Source organism: Alternaria metachromatica (genome assembly GCF_023757995.1).
Source record: "Alternaria metachromatica strain BMP 0045 chromosome Unknown scaffold_42, whole genome shotgun sequence".
Taxonomy (NCBI): domain Eukaryota; kingdom Fungi; phylum Ascomycota; class Dothideomycetes; order Pleosporales; family Pleosporaceae; genus Alternaria; species Alternaria metachromatica.
The window spans coordinates 1-25,534 of record NW_026055533.1 but is presented as its reverse complement, the minus strand read 5'-3'; the positions used below and the strand labels follow the sequence as shown (position 1 = coordinate 25,534).

Genomic DNA, 25,534 nt, shown 5'->3' with positions numbered 1-25,534 from the left:
TTTCCTCCCTAGCAGTGCTGTTCACACTTTCCTTCTCGTCCTCTCTTACGATGCGATGGTTGCCTCCTCATCTCTTGAATTTCGGGTACCTGGTCGGCGTCCCATTCGACTCTTTACTTTTCCGTTCTTTCATTAACTGGCTCGAAAATGGTGGTTATATATCTTAGACTCGAATCATCACCACCTTCTCACGACCCCCCAGCGTGAAGCACCTCGCTGACCCCGCTTGCGGGACCGTGCGGAGATAGCAAGCGGACCGATGACCTTATCCGGCTTAGCTCGCGACGTCACTACCACCGAAGCTCACCACTGAACCACCGTGATTTTCATCCTCCGCAACTTATCCGGAAGCTTCACCATGGCAAGTGGATCCGTTCTGTGCAAAGACAGTTTAAGCCGACGGCCAAGTATCGCCGAGACAGCCACCCCGCACGCTGCATGGCGGGGAAGTACCTCTGTAGGCTAATGTCCTGCGAAAAACGTTCTACGGGCAGCGGTTTATGTACTGCCCAGACGGGCCGACCATTATGTTTCTTCCGTTTATGACGGAGTGTGTGCATGGGACGGAGGGAAATGACCCGTAGTGTGCTCTATCTTATCGTATGGTTCTGCTCGGGTACAAAGTAAGCTGTGTATCTACCGTCTGCGTCGTTCACGCTTATCGCTCATCCTTAGTGACAGCATCGGTGCCATCAACCATCAGATGAGCTAGTTCTGAAGTTGGTATATTCCCCAACATATCACCACCCACCAGGATGACGGGTTCCTTGCGAGCGCTGTACAACTCGTACAGCATCCTACTCCTCGGCTTCTTATTCTCAATCTGCTTCGACTCCGCAGCCGCTCATGTGGTGTCTAAGCCACGATCTACAACATCAGGCCGTCAACGCACTTCGCTAAACGCAGACTGGCGATTTGAGCGTTTCACCTCGGATCCAGATGGCCTGAGTTATGAGGGCTTGAAGCCGTGGATGCTACCTTGCGCGAACGACTTCATCACTGGAGAAAAGTACGAGAGACCATCTGGTGCCGCTCCCGGCGCCAATGTCAGCTATGTTCAGTCGAGCTTCGACGATGCCGCGTGGGAAGCTGTCTCGCTGCCCCATGACTGGGCTATCTCCGGTACATTCGACGCTCCGGGCGTTGAGGGAGGTCTTGGTCGTTTGCCGATCAATGGAATCGGATGGTACCGCCGCACGCTCTCCATGGATGCCGAAGTCCTCCAATCTGGCAAATCTGTCTTTCTGGATGTCGATGGAGCTATGTCGTATGCTGCGGTATGGCTGAATGGTCACCTTGTTGGTGGATGGCCATACGGCTACAACTCTTTCCGTCTGGATCTTACTCCTTACGCGAAGGCTGGAGAGAACACATTCGCTATTCGCCTGGACAACAAGCTCGACTCATCGCGCTGGTACCCGGGCGCTGGTATCTACCGTAATGTTTGGCTTGTCACTGTCAACCCAGTGCATGTTGGACATTGGGGAACCTACGTCACTACTCCTAGTATCTCGGAGGCGGAAGCTACTGTCGAGATGGTCCTTGATCTGGAGAACAAGGGTAACAGCAGTCAACGTGTTGAAGTTGTTACCGAAGTCTTCGAGCGCGACGCGGCGACCAAACAAGCTACTGGTGAAGCTGTCGCAAAATTTGCTGCAGCGAACGCGGACGTTGCAGGCCATTCTAAACAAGCAGTACATGGCTCGGTAACAGTTCCAAACCCAAAGCTTTGGGGACCGCCACCTACCCAGAAGCCCAACGAGTACGTCGCTATCTCCACCGTATCAGTCGGCGGAGAGCCTATGGACAGCTATGAAACCGTATTTGGCATCCGCTCGGTGACATACGACCCGAGCCAAGGTATCCTCATCAACGGTGAGCGCATCTACGTACAAGGGTCTTGCAATCATCATGATCTGGGCGCTCTCGGAGCAGCTTTCAACACCAGGGCTGCGGAACGGCAGATTGAAATTTTACAAGAGATGGGAAATAACGCGCTTCGCACGTCTCACAACCCGCCTGCCCCCGAATTCCTTGATCTCGCCGATCGATACGGTCTCATGGTCATGGATGAGATCTTCGATACCTGGAACTTTCCCAAGGTGGAGAACGACTTCCACCGCATCTTCCAAGAATGGCACGAGCCTGACCTCCGATCGTTCATTCGCCGTGATCGCAACCACCCCTCTATTATCTCATGGAGTGTTGGCAACGAGCTTCCTGAACAAAGGAACTCTACTGGTACCGAGACTTGCAGAACACTCCAAGACATAGCTCACGAAGAAGACCCTACCCGTCAAGTGACCATCGGTATGAACAACGCTAACGCCACTACTGGAATAGCAGCCGTTATCGACATCATTGGTTTGAACTATCAGGGTGAAGGCAAAGGAGACTCCTGGGTGAGCACCTTTCCCAGCTTCAAACAAGAATTCCCCGAGAAGATGATCTGGAGCACCGAATCTGCATCAGCACTCAGCACTCGCGGCAAATACCTCTTCCCCATCACCGCAAACAAGAGCGCCATCGTAGGCGGCGGACCTGGCGAAGGCGGAGACCCAGAGAACAACATTGTGTCTTCGTACGATCTCTACGCACCTGAATGGGCCGCATCACCCGATAAAGTCTTCGAACAGCAAGACAGACATCCATACGTCGCTGGTGAGTTCGTCTGGACTGGATTTGACTACATCGGTGAACCCACCCCATACGACAACTCAAGCCGCAGTTCCTACTTCGGTATCATCGACTTGGCTGGTTTCAAGAAAGATCGCTTCTACCTCTACCAAGCACGCTGGAGACCAGATCTACCCATGGCCCACATCCTCCCCCATTGGACGTGGCCCGAAGATTGCATCGGCGAGATCACACCCGTACATGTTCACACTTCTGGTGACGAAGCAGAACTCTTCGTCAATGGTATCTCCGCAGGCCGTCAATCAAGGGGAAAGTACGACTACAGACTCCGCTGGGATGGTGTGAAGTACCGTCCCGGCAACATCAGCGTCGTCGCATACAAGGACGGCAACGAATGGGCTACCGCATCTCAGTTCACAGCAGGTTCTGCTGCGTCGCTGAACGTAACTGCCGATCGCACAACGATCACTGGTGACGGCTATGATCTTTCATTCATCACTGTTTCCGTGCATGACGAGAACGGTGTCTTGGTTCCGATGGCGGATGATGAGATTAGCTTTGAGGTCTCGTCTGGCTCGGGTGTTGTCGTTGCTACGGATAACGGTGATCCGACAGACATGAGCCCGTTCCCGGAGACGAAGAGGAAGGCGTTTGGCGGAATGGCCCTGGCTATCGTGAGGAGCGAGGCGGGTGCTAGTGGGGAGATTGTAGTTGAGGCGAAGGCGGAGGGCTTGAGTGGTGGGAAGGTTGTTCTTACTGCTAGTTAGGTAGTAATGTAGGATGCATGAGTGCAATCAATCTGAATAAATCCACATGATAGTCGTTAGCCTCATCACTGCATTTTAAGCTTGAATGCGGGACATGTTGACTATCGCTTTGCCCTGGCAAGTCTACGTTGGACGAGTGTGTTCATGAATTGACGTCTTTGAGCCAATGGGTGAGTATTGATCAGGTCCCAGCGCATCGGGCGTTGCGATCTGATGCTCTAGCGCGTCTGCATCGTCGACGCGACTTTGAGAACGCAGTGCATGTCGACTATGTCGTCGCAAAACGAGATGCAGATAATGGCGTATACTTCCAACACCAATTTCATCCCATCTCTGTCGAGATATAGAGAATTTTCTCGTTGCCATAGCAAACTCGCGCGTCGGCGCCCGCAACCCACACATATGATATTTTGATCCCACCCGACTTCTGCCTCCTCACCACATCCACACATTCGAGTAAGCCCCCTACCCTTTGCACATTCTCTCATTTCCAGACACTCACATCGTCATAGACTAGTCACAATGCAAATTGCTACTACCCAGAAAGTCGTGAATGCGCTCTCTCCTGCCCGCCGCGTCCCCGACATGCGCCGCGCTGCAGTCAACACCAATGTCACTGCCAACCCGGTCAGGCCGCTGTACCAGCGGCTCCATCGACCAACTTCTTCAAGGACAAGGCTAGCTGTCACTCCGGTGGCGGCGAAGCAAAATAAGCCAACACCTCGTGTGTTGGCGTCAAGGACAATGACTACCGCTTCGGCGCCAAGGGCACCCAAGATACTCGCTAGAGCTCGAGCTGACTATAAGCAGAATGCGGATAGCAAGATTGGTAAGACGCGTATCCCGAGGCCTATGATTACGGCGGTGAAAGAGACTAGTGTACGGAGGCAGTCGAGGCTTTGGGCGAGGATGACGAGTGTGGTTATTCGGCGTAAGATTACGGTACTCGCTGCCGAGACCACTACGGAGGCGGAGGTTGATGAGGAAGAATTATATGAGGAGGCCGAGAGGCCTACGATGGAGTTTGAAGAGCCGGCGTCGGAGATCAACGAGCCCGCGGACGACGACATGGACAACACGTCGCTCATGTTCAACGACAACAGCTTCGACGACTCCGTCAGCCCTGAGCAGCAGACTTCTGCCATGAACCTCTTCGGACGCAAGATGGTCAGCATGAAGCGGCTCGGTATGGGGCTGCGCACTAACCGGGACTGGTTCGTTGGACTGTCTCGCTGCCCTGACTACACCGGTGATTCGGTTGGTCTAGAGCGCGTGCGATCAAGGACTGCGGTGACGACTAAGTCTCATCTGACACAGGACGCCAGTGAAGGAGGTAAGTTTAACTTCTTTGAATCGTTTTCACAACTAACAACTTCCAGTTTTAGCTTTTGTCGAAAGGCCACATTCGGCGAAGGCTCCAGCTTCACGGCTACCTGTTGTCAAGCCAAAATCTGTTGTTGTCTCCGAGAAGACTACGAAACGACAGATGACTACTTCGAAGACAACGTCAACATCATCATCGAATCGCGACGCCACGGCGTCGAAGCCACGCAAGCCGGTCGCTCCGGTGGTAGCTCTGCGCAAGACTCCGAACAAGCCAACCACTGTTGCCAAGTCGCTCCCGAAGCGGAACTTGGCTCCAGTTTCGTTGTCGACGCGCAGAGTCAGCCGTGCGAACACGAAGAGGTCCGCAAGGAAGCCAGATGCGCAGGCATCACGCAAGGCCAAGACTGTACTGAAGTCGGCCATGCGCAAGCCCAACTCCCAGGCCGTCAAGAAGCACGTTTGCTACGTTGAAGGACCCATCGCGCCACGCTTCTACAACGTAGAAGAGACCGTCAAGCAGTCCGCTACTGCAGCTGATGGGTCCACAACGTCCTTTTCTTGGGAGCCACTGACGGGCCTTCTCCACTCTCAGCCACCCTCACCAGGCAGAGGTGCAAGTCAACTCTTTGGAGGCTCCGAAAGTGGCGCTCTGACCATCAAGCGACGCTTCCTCAACCGCTACGCCAGCGTCCAGCGGTACGAGGCGCGCCGCCGCCAAGAAGCGTTGGCTCGCAGCGAGCGACCAGCGCTGGGTCAGCTTGACTACGGCAACGCAGACTTCAGGATCGCCTTGCAGGCCGCCAAGGTCATCACCGCGGATGACGTTGGCATGATGCAGGATCTGAGCAACATCGGCAAGGCTGGCAAGTTGTGGTGCGGTAATCGGGCGATGGAGACACCCGTGCTGGTTTTCGGATCGTTCAAGGAGCCTTTCGACAACGCGACTATCCCGGCGAAGGGTGTCAAGGCGTACAAGAAGCCTTTGCGATGGCCGACCACTGGGGTTGAGTCACGGTTAGAGAAGTTTGCGGACGAGCACCTGAAATGTCTTCAGGGTGCCGATTTGGTGATCTGAGAGACGGGACTGTTGGAGGTAAGAGACTCCTAAAGTGGTTCCACGTTCTTCGCTAACGACGACTATCAAGGCTTTGGTTACGGACGAGAAAGGAGCGCTATTCAAGAGATGGAATGAGATGATGGAAAGATTGATGGAGGTCCGGTAAGATAAGTGGGTTTACGCTGACGATCACTAGCACGTAACAAAGCCGGGGCGTCCTTTTCGACAGGGCGGGGCGAGTGGTGGGACCCCGCATTTATCGCGAACGCTTTTACGACTTGGAAACCGATGCGGTGGGACGCGAGTGTCTTGGAGGAGGTGTGGCAGGCTCGCACAGGTGTGATAACGGTTTTGTTGGCTTTGATGTTGGAGGATTGCGTTTGGGCGATTTTCACATTTTGTATATCGTTTTTGTTTGCTTACTACTCATTCGTCTTGTTGTCGTAGCGCAATGTACTATCAATAAATGTTCATCTTCCTCTACGTGCGAACCTGTTCTGGAGTCCGGGGCTTCCAGGATCCAGGTCTTGGGGATTTCGGAGTTGGTATGCCACATCTAGCCCGTTACCGGTATCATCATCACCGTCATCGGTCCGCCCGTTTTCCCGTTAGTATGAACTCGACTATGGATAGCTCGGCTCTCAGGAAACTGTAGTCGCTTCTCTAAGCGCCTATTCAATTGGTCATTCTACTTCCCAAGCCCACGTGTCGACGGCAATGTCATTGAATTCATGCAGAAGGCAACGCCGAGTTCCAGGTCTCCGTGCAACGTTCCTGCGTCTTGTAAGCCCACGTCGCACGTGTGTTGCTCATTGGTGAATTGTTATCAGGCACAGCAAGGCGCCAAACCTCAAGAGGCAGTTGCCGAGAATTAAGCACGGCCACCGCCAAGGTCGCCAAGGCTGAAATGCCGTGACTGCAGCTACTGAGGCGGCGGCGTCCGCTTTGTTTGCGTGGTACAAATAGTGACAGGCTGCCAGGGAGGTGGCTTACTGTCGTGCTCGCGCCTCTTCTCACCAACTCCACCAAGCCCAGTCGGAGTGAAGATGAAGTTCGCCACTGGATCTAGCGCGTCACTTATCGCCGTCTCGGCGCTGACGGCTATCGCTCAAGCAGAAGACGCGCTGTACAGCAAGCGTATGGTGAAGCGAGGCATTGATGCGGACGGAAACTACAACATCTGTAAGTCAGCATGTGTTGACTCCAACATTGCCTCTGCTCACGTGATTCAGCATTCTTCCACATCAACGACGTGCATGCCCATCTTGATGAGTTCAGCTCTTCAGGAACCGACTGCACCAGGCCCGAGCGCGGCTGCTATGGTGGTTACGCGCGTGTGAAGACCGTCATCGAGGAGCAACGCCCCAACTACGAGGACAGTCTTTTCTTGAATGCCGGTGATGAGTTCCAGGGCACTCTGTTCTACGGCTACTACGGCGGCGAGAAGATTGCGGAGACTCTGAACCAACTCGGTTTTGATGCCATGACCCTTGGCAACCACGAGTTTGATGGCGGTGATGCGGCGCTCGGGGAGTTCCTGGTCAACCTTACATTCCCCATTGTCAGCGCGAATGTGCATTCCGAGGACGAGAACGTCAACAAGACTGTCAAGCCATACACCATCTTTGAGGAGCACGGCTTGGCGCTGATCGGTGTCACTGCGGAAGAGACTGGCAGTCTCAGCAACGCCGATGTCACCACCGTCTTCTCCAATACCGTTGAGGCCGTTCAAGGTGCTATCGATGAGATCAAGGCCACTACCAACATCACCAGGATTGCTGCTCTCACTCACATTGGCTACGACAAGGACCAGGAGCTGGCCAAGGCTACCACTGGTCTCCAGCTCATCATGGGCGGCCATAGCCACACCCTGCTCGGTGACATGGAAGATGCTGAAGGCAAATATCCAACAATTGTCGAGAACCAAGATGGAGACGAGGTCTTTATCGTCACTGCCTACCGCTGGGGCGAGTACCTCGGCTACATCGATGTCACCTACGACCCTCAGGGCAAGATCCTTGCTTACCATGGCGCTCCGATTCACCTCACCAACACTACCGAGCAGGATGAGGACCTCCAAGAGCAGATCGAGGAGTGGCGCATTCCCTTCGAAGAGTTCGCTGCGGAGGTGCTTGGTACCAGCGAGGTAGAGCTCGACCAGACGACTTGCCAACAGAAAGAGTGCCTGCTCGGTGACTTCATGGCTGATGCTATGCTCGCCTACCGCAAGAACAACACCGACGATGTCGACTTTGCTCTCATCAACGCTGGTGGTATCCGTGCCACCATTGACCAGGGTGACATCACCCGCGGCGAAGTCTTGACTTCCTTCCCCTTTGGCAACGCCATCGTTCAGGTTGAAATCGATGGCAAGACCCTCTGGGAGTCTTTGGAGGGTATTGTGACCGGTGTCAACGTCGGCAATGGCAGGGAAGTCACGTCTTTCTTCCAGGTCAGCACCGGCATCAAGGTCGAATACAACCCCGAGAACGCCAACAACTCCAAGCTTGTCTCTGTCACCATCGGCGACGAGCCTCTCAACAACGACACTACATACCAGATGGTCACTCTTGACTTCATTGCTGGCGGCGGTGACAACTTCTTCGAGCCTTCGACTGATTTCATCACCCTGGACACTCAGGATGAGGTACTCACTTCGTACATCTTGAGCCAGACGCCAGTAAACATCGAGCTCGATGGACGTATCGAGGAGGTCGACGGCCAGAGGGAGGACACTCCCGGAGCTGGTAACGTTACCAGCAACGGCACTTCACCCACGACTGGTGCACCGCCTCAGCAGACTGAGAACGCAGCTGCACGTCTTGGTCAAGGCGCCGTTGGCGTCAGCCTCTTCGGTGTTCTTGCCGGTCTGTTCATGCTATGAGCTTGAAGCGATTCACAGACACGGCGCGCACGATGCGACGTGAATGATTCAATAAAACCATTAATGAAATATTTACCCTCATGAAATGCGTCGCGTTTTCACTCTTGTCAAATCGTCCTCATCTTTCGTCAACTATTCGCTACCAGCAATGCAAACGCAAGACAGCGAGCCACATGCGCTCGTACAGTACAAACCACCGATGCGAGCGCACCAGAAAGCATAATTTCGCTCCGGTGAGATCAACATGGAAGTGAATTACAGAGCCAGTAGGTCATGTGCAAAGCACCTTCTAGCTACAAAAGCTTTTGGTTACTTTACCAAATCACGTTCGTCAGCAGAAACGCCTATCCAACTCAACTCCGAACGTCGCACTATACTCATCAAGATATGCCTAGACGCGACAAGAAAAGCGAACCCAGAGTTGTCGTGGGCCGTCTGAGAGGAGTGAATGACATAAGAATCGGCACTCCCGCACATCCACCTTCCTTCTTGCCACCCAATACCACTCCAGTCGCGAAACGCGAACCTAGCATCACTGAATACACATTTGAGCAATACCAAGCTGCCAATCTCAACGATGAAGAGAAACACGCCGTCATCGGCAAGCTCCGCGACGAGCTGCCCATTATTGATCGCGATGAGGTCGACGAGGTTCTTCTCCGTTCGATGGCACAGCAGCTTGAATTAGCAGTCTTTCCGACATGCAAGATGATGCAGGTTGAGCCTGTGGCTGTGAAGCGCATGCTAGATGACCAGTTTCGCAAGGCGTACGGTGCGGAGGTTGAGGTTGAGGTGTTGGGTAAGTTGGGACTGTGCCGTGTTGAAGATGTTGAGGTGGCGGTGGCTGCGGAGAGAATGCGTATCAGTACTAAGAAGAAGGGTAAGAGGCGGAAATTGGGGAAGCGTGAGGAGATGTTGGTGGAGGTTGAGGAAGACGCCGTTGCGAATGCACCATCGCCGCCGAACAAAGAGGTTAAGACGGCGCCAAAAAGCATTGAGGATGAGATCAAGGCCCATATTGCACGAAGAAAGAGAGCGAAGCGTGGCGTCAAGATGGTGACGCTGCGCTCGGGAGCTGTGTCGCAGAAATGGGAAGAGTTGTCGCGTAGTTGGTGAATTGGTGTGCATGATCAGCAGCACATGCCGCTACTGCCATAGAAGGCTGCTTATTAACATATCGTAATACTAGACACCAGCAAGCGTGTTAATCGCCCAACGTTGGAGTCCGTGATGCTAAAGAGCCGTAGTAAGTGTTACGTGGCGGACTTGAGAGGTAGGGGTCGGGCCTCATCATGGAGAATTTACGCGTAACTGGATTCAATAATCTAAAGATGAGTCTCTGTTTGACCACGCAGCTTCGCGCGAACGCGAGTCCTTCGAAAAGCCGAGCTAGACGCGTGACGTCATGGAGTGCTTAGTCATCCTCGACCGCGGCGGGGGACGCGTGCTCGGCGCCTCCAGGGCTGTTTCCTCAACATCACTGCAACAGCCCAACAACTTGCTAGCTACCGTACCCGCGATTACGGCATTCCGATGCTTCATCATGACTACGAAAGATCGTGTTGTGAAAAACGGATGCTACCCCGATCAATGTCTGCACCTCACGCAAGGAAAAGAATTTAAACACGCCTGCGCCCTACATTAAGACAAAAACATGCATAATGGGTAACCTAACGTTAATGTAGACTTTAGGATGTCGAGATTTCCCCTCATCCAGGTGGAGGCGTCATATCCTCATTGCGATGCATCCAAGACTTTCGACTGGCCATGCTCTACCGGATAGCTTGCTAGACATGTCACGTCTCATAATGTATGTCGATTGTCACACAATGATTTTCGGCGGCAACGAGCTCGTGAGCAATAGCGCAAATCCAGACTCTACGGTCTGTAATGTAACGCGTGGTCATCAGGCTCGGACAAGCAAACCCAGAGTTCCTCTCGCAATAACTATAAGTACTGCTCAGAACGCCCTCTAAACCCACACCATAACAGTTCATTCGCATACATTCCTGATAACCTCAGAAACAGAATGGTAGATCTTTCAGATGAAAAAAATGTTCCCAACATCGAACCCGTTCCCTGGATCGTCCAACCCCCAAGCAAGACCGCTATCTGTCACGTCGACTACCCCTTGGGAGATACAGCGGAACTCTATGTCGTCCCGATCACTGTCAGCAGACAAAACAAGACCGAACAGTCAAACCCCATCATAAGCCAGAAACTGCGACGCAAGGCCATTACTGAGTACCTCACGCTGCATAACCTCCACGACCGCTGTGCACTTAAACTCTGGGCTCAGAAGAAAGTCACCGTACAAGAAAACGCCGATAATTTAGTCTGGCCTATCGACGAGCTCGTGTTTTTCGCATTCGACCAAGTTCGTGTGGATAGTCTCCCGGACGAGGCGAAGCAAGGCACTATCCTGAAGAACACACTCGCGACAATCAAGGCATCCGATGGTACACCAAGAAACGAGGCTATCCATTGCGCACTCGACTTTGCCCAGGGAAAGAAACTATCAGCAGAAGGCACCGACTGCACGGGATACTGGAAAAATGTAGAGCTTCTTGTGCGCAAGTTTGGCCCCACCATGCCCTCCAAGGACGATAGCCGTGCAACGGGATTCAAGATGGGTACTTTACTCCAAGAGGCCATCAAACGGACGCACGAGAAAGAAGCTACCCCCGCCCGATTCCCGAACTTTCAGACTACCATCAAAGGAGCTGAGCAACTCAAGATTCTGTTTCGCACAACGTTGAAGCTCGATCCTGACCACCGAAAGCTTCGCGCCGAGGTCGATCTTGTTCCTGGCATCAAGGGTGCCACGGATCTACATGATCTCATCGCGAGAACCTTTGGTCCTGGCTCACTAGATGTGGGCAACACTCAGCTCTTCCAGAACGTCCGGACGATGCTGATAGGTCTTGCCGTCGTCCGCAAATACGAACCGGGGTCTCAACCAGGCTCCAGCTCATTGGGTCAAGCGACTGGTATGTCACACGACAGCGGATCCATGGAGTACAGTCCCTCAAGCAAAGGCAAGCGTGCTGCTTTGTCGCCCATGTCTACTTCTCAAAGAAACTCACGTGCAACAACAAGAGTCGGCTTGGGAGGCAGTAGCAATGCAGAACGCCCCACTCCGAGCTTCCCAGAGTCCGTCATTGTTGATTTGCAGCCGGTGTCTCGAGTTCCGGCCTTCTGGAAGGATGGCGAGAGATGGACGGTTACTCAGTATCTCTTCAAGAGTAAGTGACGCGACTTTGATCAAGACATGGTTCCGACTGACACATCATTGTAGCATACCCCCAACTGAAGGAAACTAAGCTCCCCGGATCGCCGCTCGCCAATATCGGGAAAGACACCTGGGTACCACTCGAATTCCTCAAGACGGCCGGGGAGGCAGCTTCAGTACAGCAGGTTCCAGCTGTAGGCCACCTGATAGCTTCGCTAAAAGGACATCGAGCGAAATATGACCTAGCTGGAAATGAGGGGCGCTTGGTCGAATTCCTCAACGGTCAAATGAATGGCATGCGAAGGCGCCACGAGGTAAGTCAACATAGAGATGTTGCCTATAAAAAGAAAGATGAAGTGCTAACGCATTAGCAGGGTATGAAGCTACTCGTGGATAAAGACATCGGAGAGATGAACTCGCTCAGGTTCCCATCGAACGAGACAAAACGCGTCGATCGCAACCCTGTGGAGGGACCTAAGACTGGTGCCACGATCAAATGCGGCATCATCTATGTTCGACCCAATGGAATGCGCTCCACAGACTTCGAAAGCTTCGCGAAATCGCTTGTCACTCGACTGGACGCTCATGCGGCACTCAACCAGGAGCAGCAGATTCTCGCGTTAGATTTGTCACACACGAGCCCTATCGCCTGCATTCCTGACGTCAAGTCGCTCCTGGTACTGCGTGAAGACACTATCGAGGAGATAAGAGCGTTCTACGACAGCAAAGTTGACACCATCATCGCCGTGGTAGATGAGCGGGGTCGAAACAAGCAAGAGGTTCGTTACATTCGAGCAGAACTACAAAAGTTCGGCAACAGAAAGCTTGGCGCAGTCGTGCTTTGTGTCAACAGAAAGCACCTCGAGCCTGGAGCCGACCAAACAACAGGACTTCCTGCGCCTCTTCCTCTCGGTATCTTGCAGAAGCTGAACGCCCTGCAAGGCGACCCCAATTTTGTCCCCGAGAAGCTGCTCAATCTGGAGACAGCAAACAAGAGATTGATGATTGTAGGGGCTCACATTTCACACTCTGGATCCGCTGCCGCCGCTAGTTGCCCCTCAGTCGCCGCGCTTGTTGGTAGTGTTGACGAAGCACTGATACATTACACGGCTAGTGCCCGATTACAGACGACATTGAACGTTACTTCCTGGAAGAAAGACTGGGGAACCTCCGAATTGAAGTACGAAGTCGAATCGCAGATCCTTGATCTTAGCAGCATGATGCGCGAACGTATCGAGGCTTGGAAAGGGAAGCAAGGGGCTACGAACGCGCCACATATCGTGTTCTACCGCCATAGCAATCAGTCCAACAGCGAAGACGTTGTGCAGAGAGAAATCGCTGCAATTGAAGCAGCATGCAAGGTATTCACTTGGGACGATGGCAATACGACCACCTTCGACTATGTGCTGGTCAACAGGAACGCCCACGTCTTTTCGTCATACCGCAATAACTCCAGCGAAGAATTCTCCCCGAACGCCGCGCATGAGTTCAACATCGCTGACAGTGCTGGGCAAGCTGGATACAAGTACCAATACTACGTGTGGGACACGCCTGGCAAACTCCTCACCGGTGAGCAATGCAAGATTCTCACACGCCATCTCAACTCGAACTTCCAGCAGAAGAACGCCAAGCTTGCTATCGCACTTCCGGTCCATTACGCACAGAAGCTTGCGAAGCGAATGTATGAGTACTTCCTTTTCGCTACCACAAACCAGTACGATCAGCTCTCAAGCGTGCAGCGACGATTGAAATTCTCCGACGAAGACACATACCAGAACGACCGGGAGATGGCGGACATGATGAACGAGTATCTGCTTGGTTACGGCGTAGTGAAAGCGCGCGAAGAACCACAGCCAGATCGAAAGAACCTTTGGTTGCCACAGCTTGACGACAAGATGTTCTACCTCTAGTTGCCTGGCTTGTCTTCACAGCTAGTAGCCAGGGCAGCTTCCCTTGACCTTGTTTCTGGCTCTCCGCCTTTCTGCCACCATATCTGTCGACTCTTCGTCAGCTTCAAACGCTCCCTTATTTCCTATGTTCGCGCATCCACCACCTCACTCGCCCCCCTACCCCCTGCCCCATTCTGCCCACATCTCCTTTCATTCCCTTTGTTCCTTGTCCTTTGCGATCTCCTACCGCCCCACCCCCCTGCCCCTGCCCACACCATGCCCCTTCTCCTTTGACCGTCTCGATCCCTGTCTTGCGTTCTGATTTCCGCGTTGCTTTCACGTTTGATCTCCCACGAGGTCTCTAGTTAGTCACTCACTTAGAAAGAATACCAGTCACTCCTTTGAAAGCACATTTGTCTTGCCGTGATGTGAGTTCTTGAGAGCCCCGCAAAAAGCCGACGTTGGCACTTGCACGTCATACAAGGGAAAAACTGAACAGGTCTCCAGACTACATAAAGATGAGTACATGCAAAGTGGGTGTGTTGACTGCGATATAGACCCCAGGGTGTTCAATTTTTCCCTAGGTTGACGTGCTTGTAAGAGTATGTGTGCGCTAGAATATTGCGTCATCTTGCATGACATTGTCATGAACTAATCGACCATCTAAGACCACTTCGAATGTCAAGGAAGTGGAGACGGTGCGTGCGCAGTACTTCGGTCTTTGCGACGGCGCTAATAGTTGATGTCAATTGACAATTGAGTTGACTTGATGATCTCAAATAACAACGAAAGAAGCTTCTGCAAGTACAATCTCCTTCCACTTCATCGGCCTGCGACACGACTTGAACACGCCTTCTCGCTGGAGATAGCCAGATCCAATCCTCTCGGCGACATCCCCGTTCCACTCAATCATGAGGACTCTGTACCTCTGAGAAGGGATGTAAGAAGCACTCTCCCGCCGTTCGTAGCTCAAATCCCCCTCTTCGGAGACAATGATGAACTCGCGACATGATAGAGCCGCCTCCACTTCCTCTGAGTTGACCCCAGCATCGTATTCGCACTTTCCGACAATATTGCCCTCCGAATCTATCATGTTGCCGTCCCCGCCCCCCAAGACAGGCTGTTCACGCGGTGGATGATCCCGAACCTCATAATAAACCGATACTGTCCAGAAATGTAGTACCGATGGAAAGCCCGCAGTGCCGTCTGAGCGCTCGTAGCATAGCTTAGTTGGTAGGGAGTTGCGTGGGAGTCCTGGAAATCTCGCCTCGTGGGCTTCTCTGGCCAGATCGACATCCTTGCCATGATCATCGCCGCCATGTAGCCATTGGGGTTGGGCGTCAGCACTCGCGTTGTCGCAGACATAATATACTATCCACGTCGCATGCTTGAGGCAAAGTTGAATAAGTTCCATCTCCGATGCCTTATGCACCCACTCTCGATGCCCGTCATTCGGATATCGCTTTGCGTCGCCATACATATGTAGATAGTCAATCTCTTCGCTGCAATATAACTGAAGACCACTCCAGCCTGCCCAGGTCCAGCTTGGGAAGCACTTGCGTCGCTTCAAGGTGCCGCCCTTCCAGAATAAGGCGTGATTGAAGTAAGCAAGCGGTAGGCCCTGACAACAGCTTCCAACACCGATTCGTTTCACCACACCAGCGAAGGCATTCAGTATATCTTCTTCTTTGGTGATCTTGAGTTTTGAGTATCTTGCCAGTGCCCACCGGTAATTGGTATGGGGAAGATGCCCATGTAGACGTCGCTTGAGAGAGAATGTAAACTCACTCTTGTTGTTAGAGACCATGAGTCTATCTGATGAATTGGGAACGCAATCATCGGGGCCATCTTCAGTATAACTAGCTTCATCGCATAGGAAGTATACCTGATCGTTTGGGGCAAAGACGAGCAACCTAGATGCCAGCTGAAATTCCTGGAAACTAACATGCGTGAGTGAGTGTTCTTCGGGCGTTGACGTGATGCTTTACATACGTCCATGCCCTCTCGCAATACTTAGTCTCTCTAAATAAGTGCTCGATGTCAAAATGTGCCAGGAGGGTCACCTCTGACGATATCGTGCGAGTGATGTGCTTACAGTAGCGTTCTGTACTCACACCACGAAGCGGATCGTCTGCGCTACTGCAATTCCCCGCAACGATCGTAAGAAGCGACCCTGCGTAGATGTTGTCCATGTTGGAAATGGCAGCCTGCCTCGCAGCAGCGTCGTCGGAAACGATACACAGGGCATCCACCCAAAGGTACCTCTCGCCAATCTTCTCTACTATGATCATAGCATCGCGTATAGTTTTGGGAATGGTGGGAGAGGATAGACTAGACTCGCGGGAGAGGTCCAGGAGGTTGTCCTTTTTTAGCTGCACCTGGGTGGCATTCCCCCACACATAACTCAGGGCTATATAACGGCAATTCTTCGGTGCAGGAACGATGCGTTGGCCTACGACGTCGATGACAAGAACATTCTCGACGAATATGTCGCTTTCCAATTTTGATCTCTCTCGGCAATGCGAGTGTTCGCTCTCGCAACGGGTGATCCAATATTGGATGTGCTCAAAATCCAGAAACGATGGACCCTGCGGAAGGATGCGACTGAAGTAAGGGTACCTTAGAGGATCTTTAGTGGCTGGTCGGATCCCCGCTCCCCATTCATAGATTCTGTCCAGACCATGAATTTCCAGTGCGATGCAAGGTTGAAATTTGGATTTCGTATTCCCCGCTATAGGCGTGCGAGAATTGACCAGGCAGGTTCGTGCACCCCGATCGTCGACAACAGAGGGTATCTTGTAGGCAATAGTCGCTTCGATCAACTTTGCGATGAGCTGACATAGGTCGCATTCTGATGGCCTTATGTATACATTGCATTTGTGCGACCACGGCGGCTCCTCGAGATCTGCTGGAGGAAGAAATTTTGCGGGGTTTATATTGAGTCTAACGCACTCGTCGCAAAACCTCATGATGATATATAGAGTAAAAGGATGTAGAAGGAACGATGGTGATGCCTCTGAACAGCAATGAGGGGCAATTCCGATCCCACCAAGTTCCAGGCATGAGGCACAGCAATACGCCTACAGCAGCTCTAACTCTATCCATACATGATGGACAGGGCATGCGTGACCGCCCGAGGCGGCTATGAAAGCTAAGCCTACGAAACGACAATAACGTTCTAAAGTGATTCAGCTGCTGAAGGGGAAGGCATCGCTAATGTCGACGAAGGCATCCTGGGTCTGGACGACATGAAGGAAACCGGAAGTGAGATGCTGCCAGGCAACACGAAATAACTAGAGGTAAGGGTCGATGGAGGGTGCATTGTTCGGTGGTGTGGAGATTTGTCGCGGATGAGGAAAGCGCGAAGGCCACAGTGAGGCTGCGGCGGATGCTGCTAAGCCTCGCGCTATGACATCACCGACCCCTTTCCCTCGTGCCACGAATCCATCAAGAAAGCACGCGCAAGGAATTTGTTATGCACGCGCGAGTTGGGTATATCATGATAGTTAATTGGGAGACATGAAGAGCATGTATATTTGCAGTCAAACACCGCGGATCAAATTGCTGCGCTATTAAACTCCACGTGACTTCTAAAGACCATGCCCACCATCGACGAATCAACAACAAAAGTCTAGCCAAAGCGTTATCAATCTGAAAGCAACCGAACTCCAAATAGTACGTTCTCGTCTTCAACAAACCCCGACAATACGCTCCCATTCCGCTCAGCTCAACGTCCCCTGGCGACTCCTCTCCACGCCTGCCGGCGCCGTGCCAATTTGGCTCACGAGCTCCGCTTCATCGGCCCGATTCAATTTAGAATCAAGCGCGTCATCCAGACCAGTATTCCTCTTGCGCATCGGACTCGTCGCATCTGCCGCACTATCGTCAACATCGAGTTCCTTTTCCTTGCGTCTGCTCGCACCCATGCTTGCTACACTTGCATCGTCGCCATCGGACTTCTTCTTGGTCTCGCCCTCACTGTTTTGCACTTCGATGGTGACATCGGTGTTGTCTCTGCTGAAGACGCGGAGACCGACGACGCACACAGCGTTCCATGGGTCGCGCTCGAATTCATCTTCCTCTTCGACGTAGGGGTAGCGCGTGTTGTTGTAGCAGATATAGCGCTGGCGTTCAGAGAACATGCGCGGAATGTTGTCTTCATCGTCGGAGAGATCTGAGTCGAGCGAGCAGGGGCCATCGAGATCAGAATCCCAGGAGTCGTCGGACATGTCGTCGGGCGAGTGCATTCCGTGCTGAGCGCGGTGGGAGTACTCGCTAGCACTTCGTCCGCGAGTGACCTGAATACCGGGTCGAATACCCGGGATGGGGGTGAGTGTAGCCCGGCGAACGCCACTTGATGGTCGGTGCTCAGGACGCGGACTGTATGTCCTTTGACCGGGCGTTCCAGGGCGAAACTCATCAGTCATCGGCGTGGGGATAGGCGTCGGCAATGGCGTAGGAATAGGCGAATCCGTCATCTGGCCTTCGTTGTATCCGTCGCGACCTTGGTATGCGCCAGGAAAGTCGGTGTTGTAGCCACCGCGACCCTGAAGCTCCCCAGGCATGTTTTGATTGTAACCTCCGCGACCCTGGAGTTCTCCTGGCATGTTCTGGTTGTACCCCCCTCTGCCTTGCAACTCACCAGGCATATTTTGGTTGTATCCTCCTCTACCCTGGAGCTCTCCAGGCATATTTTGATTGTAGCCTCCGCGCCCTTGAAAGCTTTGACTATGGGTCGCAGGAGAAGGTTGGGGACTGTGGTGGTATCCACCACGTCCTTGAAGGATTGCAGCTTCAGGGATCGCAGAGCCATTGCTATCGCGGTTGTAGCCGCCACGACCCTGCAATGCTCCGGGAAGCGATGCATTGTAGCCATCACGACCTTTGTTGTATCCGCTCCGGCCGCCAAAACCGCCACCTGGACTAGCCGAACGCTCACGGAGTGGGTCAAGGCTCGATGCACGATGGTGTCTGGAGACTGCTTGGTGAACAGGCTTAGCGTCTTCGTCGCCGGAAGTGCGGTTGTCTTCCTCGACATTTATTCCAAGACCAGACAGGCTTTCGAGCTTCCTCTCGACTTCTGCCATGTCGCCAGACCGATTGAGTTTGCGCGTCTCTTTCGCAGCTTTCTTCAGGTCACGCAGCTCAGCCTTATGGCGTAATCTCTTACGGCGTTGATGAGCTTGCTTCATCTCGGCCTTCTTGCGCTCAACTCTCTCCTCTTTGTGACGTTTGGCCTTGTCTTCTTCTTGCTCCCTGAAGTGTCCTTTGGCATGCGCGAGATCGTAAGACAGCCCGATCGATAGCAGTTTCTCGCGCCGTTTGGTACAGGTCATCCGGATGACTTCATCAGGTGTCGGATTGTCAGGAATTCTGGTTGCTTTGATCTTAAGCAGGACGGTGTAATTACCAGGCTCAAGATCCAGCTCGGTAGAGACAGAGCGCGTCATATAGTATGTACCGTTGCTGCGAACGATGTACTCTTCTTCGTCGTCTTTGTGGAGCCGGAACTGTAGGTTGAACTCGTACTGACCTTCCAGACCTTGGTAGTAGCGATCATCAAGCTGACTAAGCACGATGACTACGGGGCCGCCTTTCGCGAGATGTATCTTGAATTTGGTATCGAGGTAGTCGACGCTCCACGGAACGTTGACACTTGTCCACTGCTGAGAAACCGTCCATTCCGGACCGAACAGTCGTGTACGGTCAAAATGCTGGTAGGTACGCAGAAGGTCCTTGTACGAGATCCAGAAGACACCGTCGTCCCCGAATTTGTGGTCTAGCTTCTTCATCCATTCTGGAGTCCATTCTTCTGAACCGTCGCTCCAGCGACCAGTCCACTCGGTGCGGCCCCAGGGGTTCCGAAGCTTCAGCAGGCGCTGGCCATCGATCTCGCGTGCTTCCATGACGGAGTATGCATGTTTCTCTTGGATTCCTTTGCGAGCGCCGTAGATACCGCCCATCTGGCCACATCCGAAGAGAAACGTCTTATTGACGTTCATGAGCTCTTCGTGCCAGAACTTGTCCTTATCCAAGATGTCGGTTGCAAAGATTTCAGACGTGACACCTCCAGTCAGGTCCTCGATACCTTCGCCTACAAAGCCGCCATTAATGGCACTGTAGTCGCCGTGTGCTTTGGCAAAAGCCTTTTCCAGCAGCGGCAGCCATGTTTCATTGGGATCGCTGCATTGCGCGAAGTACAGGGCCCTGGAACCGGTTTGCATGACAGTCCGGTATTCATCTTCGGGGCTTTTCCGGTTCTGAAGTTCCAACCAGTGGGAGCGCTCAAGTTTCGCTTCGTCGAAGTCCTCCTTGATGAGATATAGCTTGTCGTCGATGACCTCGGATATCCATTCGCCATCTGAGATAAGTCAGCCTGTGAGCTACCCGACAATATAGTCATGTCTTTACCTCTGTGGAAGACAAATCCGTACACGCCGACCTGCTCATCGCGCGCAACGCACACCCGCTGTATCAATTCTTCCTTGTTCGAGATCGTCGCCAGTGCCGACATGAACCAGCAGTCACCGTCGTTGCCCTGTCGTACATCGTTCGCGGTGGCGCCTTCGATGAAAAATCGTGGTTCATCGAAGATGTCCTGTGACGAGTTAGGCATGCGACGATAGTGGGGGTGGTAATACATACCTCGACTCTCTTAACCGATAAAGGATGGAAGTCGGCGTTCTCTTCATTGAGCCCAGTCAAGCAATCGGCGGGAGTGTCTGGAATAAGCTGCGACCGTTTGAAGTCGGCCTCTATATCGAAATGTGGATCTCGATACTTTTGGTTCAGTCGTCGGCATTCTTTGACGATCTTTGCGACTTTTCTGGTGCAGGCTTCCTTAGCCTCCTCGTAGGATGCAAGCGCATTGACCCCAGGTATGGAACCTCTCGGCGCATGTGCGGCGGCACGTTTCGCATACAGATTGTCGGGTAAGATTGTAAAGATCTTACCGGGGTGTTTGGTCGTAAACTTGTTCCAGAACTCGTCGATGTTCCTCTGAGGAGCTTGTTTTCTGACCGGCAAGCGTGGCCGTGGCGCAGGCGCAGGCGTATCTTGAACCATGCTGGGCGCCCTAGAGTGTGGAGTGGTGATGTTGATGAAGTCGTTGTGAGTACCATTCGATGCCATTGTCAATTCTGTGCCGCGGCCCATATGCTCAGGGGCTGGCTATGCTTCTTGGGGCGTACGGCGTCCATTGGGGGCTCAGTCGTTAATAAATGATTTGGGGTGACGATAAAATTCTCAGCCCCCAACAAAGCTTCATACAGCTGCCATGTATGGTGTGGTATTTCGAGAGCCTGTAAGAAAAGAAGTGGGTCAGTCAGACACGAGGCGTTGCTCGGCGCTGCCGCAGGGCCCCCGCTCGCCATGCCGCTGCGAATCAGCTTGCCGCGGAGCTTCCGAACCCATGCTCGCGGCCGTCATCAAGCGGAGAGGCAGATACAACGGCGATCGGCTGCAGCTGCACTGGCCTGCGTCTTCAGCTGCAGACAAGGACTGACGACGAGTAAGAGTGTTGGGTTGGGACGCGACGCAGTAGGGAGGCTCTCGTTCTCTGGAAACGGCTCAGACGGCCAATGCGCGCAACTAGATTAGCCTGGGGGCGGCCAGCTAGCCTATTTTAGCTGACTACGGGTGGAAGCCTGACCGACTTCTTGTCTTGTCATATTACCAGTAAACGGTCATCTGGTGATGGTTTGGAGGTGAGCAACTTGTTCGCCGAATCTGCCTGCATATGGTGGTGGTGCTATGACGCCTCTCACATCTTGGTACCATCACCGTGCGGCGTTCGCGATGGTCTGATCAAGCGTTTCCTTGCAGACTGACAGGAGTAGCACCCAGACATGTGAAACGTTCCATCGGCGTGTTCAGCTAATGAGATGATAATTTTGGAGCTGTATACCTACACCTATGGGTTCTTCTGTATCCCGGTCCAGTTTACAGGAAGAGCAATGGACACGGGCGCAACACCAGCGAGGTTCGAGAACAGATTGATGCCGTACTAGGATCCACGCGAGGATGGGTTCGGGCTAGAATGATTTCAGTGGGTGTTTGTGTATCTCTGCGCGCCCGAGGTGTGTGCCGACTCTCCATTGATAGGCAACTTTCCCCCGCGAGCATGGGACATGCATCAGGTATCTCGGTTCCGAGCCGCCGGGCATGTCTCATTGCGTCCATGGTGCTGGAAACGACGCTGACTAACGCGCGCGCAGTGCCTGCATAGGTGCTGTAACGTTCAGCAAGGCTCACAATGAGTCGACAGGAGTAGCGGTAATGGCTGCGCGCTCGTCGAGCCGATGTCTCGATGTGGAAAAACGGCAGACGTAGCTCCCGGATGAAACAGTATCACCAACAATTGTCAGGTTTCCATGTCAGCCCTAGCACACAGCCCTACGAGCGATGCTGCGAGCGTCCTGTGATTTTGCAGGGATGCGATCTCACCGTAATTTCGATACGCACAGCCAATCGCGACGCGAAGCCACACCTGGTGTATGGACAACGATAAATTCCCTTGCGCCGGACAAAAGGGCGACCGTCCAATCGCGAGTACGTTACTTGTGAGGACCAACCTCTTTCAATAAATCTATCGTGACGTCCGGGGATGCACAACTACGTAGGCTGACAGTTTTTCCAGTAAACCATAAGGAGATACAAACTGCTGGCCAACTCGGGCCTTGACGCGACAATTGACGCTGTGACAATGCGAGGTCAGCTCGGGGTATGCAACACAGCTGGCGGATTGAGCGGTAAACACATCCACTGAGTGCATAGCTACGACTCCGATACCGATCTGGGTTATGAAGTAGCGTCAGGCTGAGTGCAAGGCTGAAGTGTTGAGATGTGGTGTGAGGCTTGGAACGTGTGCCGAACTCAGGATCCCAGCGCTGGCCGAAAGCACGGACGAAGGTTTTAGCTCGATGCCGTCATCATTCCTTTGGGGCGCGTCCTCCCACCACAACCTCTTTACTCTATCAACATCACAAAAAGACGACATAAACAGCATCGCTCAGTATCACGTCGGATGGCCTAGACCCAAGCCTACGCCTCGCAGGACTCGACTTGCACTTCCGCTGCTTCTTGTTCGCCAACCTTCAAGTGAAGCCGCTCTCCCTTCAGCTTCCAGCGAGATTTGTCCAATTCCTGTTCAGCCATTCGCGAGCATTCACGGCAGTATCGACAATGTTACTTAGGAGGCCACTCGCTGACTATAACTTTTGTGATTGCGGGTTTCGACGCATCATGCGACGTCCACCCAACCGTCCAGATCCGAAAAACAAGGCCTAATCGCTGCTTGACTAGATCACAGATGCCCACCCCGCTTCTCGGTCGCCCAACTATCAATATGCCGCCGTATGTAGTCATCATCATTGAACACGCTGATGCTATCCAGATTTACGTCGCCTACCATGAACTTGTTCCTCTTGCGGCTGTGATGAGGTGGTCTCGAGCCTATCCTGTCGCGCACTTGACTTTCCACGGAGTCTGAGCTTCCAGTCGACGATGCTGATGCTATGGAACTAGTCTCTGATTCGAACCCACCGTCGGAGTCTAGCTTCAGTACCGGCCATGGCTCGTATCTTCGGAAGCTATCCAGCCATCGAGAGATCTGTTTGCGGTCGACATTGGCTATCAACTTTTCGGCGTCTTTCGCGACCAATGTATCCAGGTACTCCTCATCGCCACCCAAGTCATATGCATTTTCCGCATATGGATCTATTCCAGCTGCTTTCGCCGCCGCTCTTCTGCGTTCCAGCGCTTCTTCTGCATCTTGTATCATTCTCACATATTTACGGTTAAGTTGCACAAATTGCGGGCCATACTCATCCTTCAGTTCCTCCGGATCGCGATCAGGGTTATCTTGGATGTAAAAGTCCAACAAGGGCCCGTGGGTGCCTCGAGCATAGTCATGTTGCTGCCTCGCAGACTGGAGTTTTGCTTCGAAACCTGCAAGGTGTTGCACCCATTCGTCTTTAATGTCAGCTAATTCTTCATTGTACGTTCGTTGAGCCTGCGCCGGCGCTTCGTTGTCGCCCACGCGCGTCGTGGCTTCCTCAATAGAGCTATCAGTGTCGGTATCCTCCCCGTCATAGACATCACCGTCCCCATAGTGTCGAGACCGAATCCTGTGATGGTACTCGTAAGCTTTCAACGGCCAGCCTTTGTCCTTATCCCGCGGTAACGACCCTGCATGCTCCAGGAACATGGCTTGGTAATAGTCCATATCTTTCAGGATAGCGAACCATGTCTGCTCCGCATCCTGCAGCCTGCCCTTCAGCTGTAGTTCACGCGTCTTAAAACTTCGATACGCGAGTTGCGCGCGTCTAACTCTTCCTTTTGCCTCTTTTAGACTACGTCGTTCTGCAAGCATTCGAGATGCGGACCTGAAACGCGAGTTCCATTTCGCCGCCTTGAGGTCGTTAATGGCAGCGGTATACTCGTTCCAAGCTGGTTGCGCGTCATTATTGATCTTATCCAGGTCTGCGTCGATTTCTCTCTTCGTCTTTCGGTACCGGCGGCCCTCAATCACAGAATTACGCATGGCTTCGAACACTCTTCGCGAGAGAACCAGGGACAAGACGTTTTTCTGGCCGTCATAAGTTCGCGATAGGATAGCGTCGCCGTCCGTGAAGAGATCTTTGTCAGAACCCGTTTGGCAGACATGCCATTCGTCAAATCCTGGACCACGATCTGCGCAATCCTCGCAAGAGGATGCGCCACAATGAATGCCGTGCTCATCACCAGGAAAACAACGTAAACAACCAGCAAGCTGGCACTGACAGGTACTAGGACCACCTTTGGTCGTGGTGGTGGGGGTTTCTTTACCTTCTTTGGAAGGAGGCGCATTGTCAAGTGTAGTGGCGGCGTTTATTGCTTCCTTGGCTGATGTTTCGAAAAGCTTCGTTTGTTTTGCATGTGAGCTAAGCCCAGACTCCTCGGGGCTGTGAGAATTAGCTGGTTGGCGGCTTGAGATGATGGCATCGAGCCTCCGCTCAGCGTCCCGGCGAACTGCGGTTGAGCTTAGTCTGACCTGAGATTGGTGTTCATCTTCTCGCATTCCCTTGTCAACATAATCTCGAGGTTGTCGTCTAGCTCTAGACGTCTTCAGGAAGTGAGAGATGCTTTTCCTTCTCGTGGATCGATACATGATGCGCATAGAATCTATGTGAAATGTAGACTTGTTGATTCTTTTCACATGCGTGTTGTGGAAGACAAAGGAAAGCAAGAGGAGGGCAAGCTTTACAAGCGATTCAGTCCAAGCTTCCATAGCGTTTCAAAGACAAAGCTGATTGTTCTATATCTATAAAGGTAATGCTCATCCTTGTCCACCACATTGTAAAGCACTAACGAATGGGTTACTGGTAGTCTGTCATCTTCGCTACGCTATCGCGACAAAATGATATACTGTCTGGTGGATCTCGCTCGGCACTCGGTAGAGGAGACGTTTGAGATAGACAATCTTTCACTTCGGTTCGAGGGAGGTAGTACCTAGAGGGATGTGACCTTTCACTACATCAGGGTGAAACTCACACCCGCGCGCGCAAGTGCCTTGCTTTCTGAAATGGCTGATGGGTGAGCAGCCACGGCTGCCATTCGCCGCCTGCGCTCTGACATCATTAATAAGCCGATGGGAACATATGTACTAGCAAAACGTATCAATATTCTATTTTCCGTTACCCAAGCTTCTCGACCGGCGCCCCGGAAACGCACACACACACACACACACACACACACACACAC

General features: G+C 52.8%; 7 protein-coding genes across 7 annotated transcripts; 5 read left to right on the top strand and 2 right to left on the bottom strand.

Annotated features, from left to right (window-relative positions):
• Positions 1-755: 755 nt before the first annotated feature.
• On the top strand, positions 756-3,404 carry J4E83_010183 (uncharacterized protein; the record flags this gene model as incomplete). The annotated part of the gene is made up of 1 exon (XM_049337065.1): positions 756-3,404. One exon carries the CDS (start codon positions 756-758, stop codon positions 3,402-3,404), a length of 2,649 nt encoding a protein of 882 aa, XP_049183767.1.
• A 1,017-nt stretch (positions 3,405-4,421) lies between these two features.
• Positions 4,422-5,805, top strand: J4E83_010182 (uncharacterized protein; the record flags this gene model as incomplete). Its single annotated transcript, XM_049337064.1, has 2 exons — positions 4,422-4,737; positions 4,784-5,805. The coding sequence occupies 2 exons, from the start codon at positions 4,422-4,424 to the stop codon at positions 5,803-5,805; spliced, it is 1,338 nt and encodes a 445-aa protein (XP_049183766.1).
• Positions 5,806-6,833: 1,028 nt separating this feature from the next.
• Positions 6,834-8,671, top strand: J4E83_010181 (uncharacterized protein; the record flags this gene model as incomplete). Its single annotated transcript, XM_049337063.1, has 2 exons — positions 6,834-6,969; positions 7,020-8,671. 2 exons carry the CDS (start codon positions 6,834-6,836, stop codon positions 8,669-8,671), a joined length of 1,788 nt encoding a protein of 595 aa, XP_049183765.1.
• A 387-nt stretch (positions 8,672-9,058) lies between these two features.
• On the top strand, positions 9,059-9,787 carry J4E83_010180 (uncharacterized protein; the record flags this gene model as incomplete). The annotated part of the gene is made up of 1 exon (XM_049337062.1): positions 9,059-9,787. One exon carries the CDS (start codon positions 9,059-9,061, stop codon positions 9,785-9,787), a length of 729 nt encoding a protein of 242 aa, XP_049183764.1.
• A 913-nt stretch (positions 9,788-10,700) lies between these two features.
• J4E83_010179 (uncharacterized protein) lies at positions 10,701-13,813 on the top strand (the record flags this gene model as incomplete). Its single annotated transcript, XM_049337061.1, has 3 exons — positions 10,701-11,916; positions 11,970-12,217; positions 12,278-13,813. 3 exons carry the CDS (start codon positions 10,701-10,703, stop codon positions 13,811-13,813), a joined length of 3,000 nt encoding a protein of 999 aa, XP_049183763.1.
• A 3,701-nt stretch (positions 13,814-17,514) lies between these two features.
• J4E83_010178 (uncharacterized protein) lies at positions 17,515-20,947 on the bottom strand (the record flags this gene model as incomplete). Its single annotated transcript, XM_049337060.1, has 3 exons — positions 17,515-20,153; positions 20,204-20,390; positions 20,438-20,947. The coding sequence occupies 3 exons, from the start codon at positions 20,945-20,947 to the stop codon at positions 17,515-17,517; spliced, it is 3,336 nt and encodes a 1,111-aa protein (XP_049183762.1).
• A 2,149-nt stretch (positions 20,948-23,096) lies between these two features.
• On the bottom strand, positions 23,097-24,335 carry J4E83_010177 (uncharacterized protein; the record flags this gene model as incomplete). The annotated part of the gene is made up of 1 exon (XM_049337059.1): positions 23,097-24,335. One exon carries the CDS (start codon positions 24,333-24,335, stop codon positions 23,097-23,099), a length of 1,239 nt encoding a protein of 412 aa, XP_049183761.1.
• Between the last annotated feature and the right edge of the window lie 1,199 nt (positions 24,336-25,534).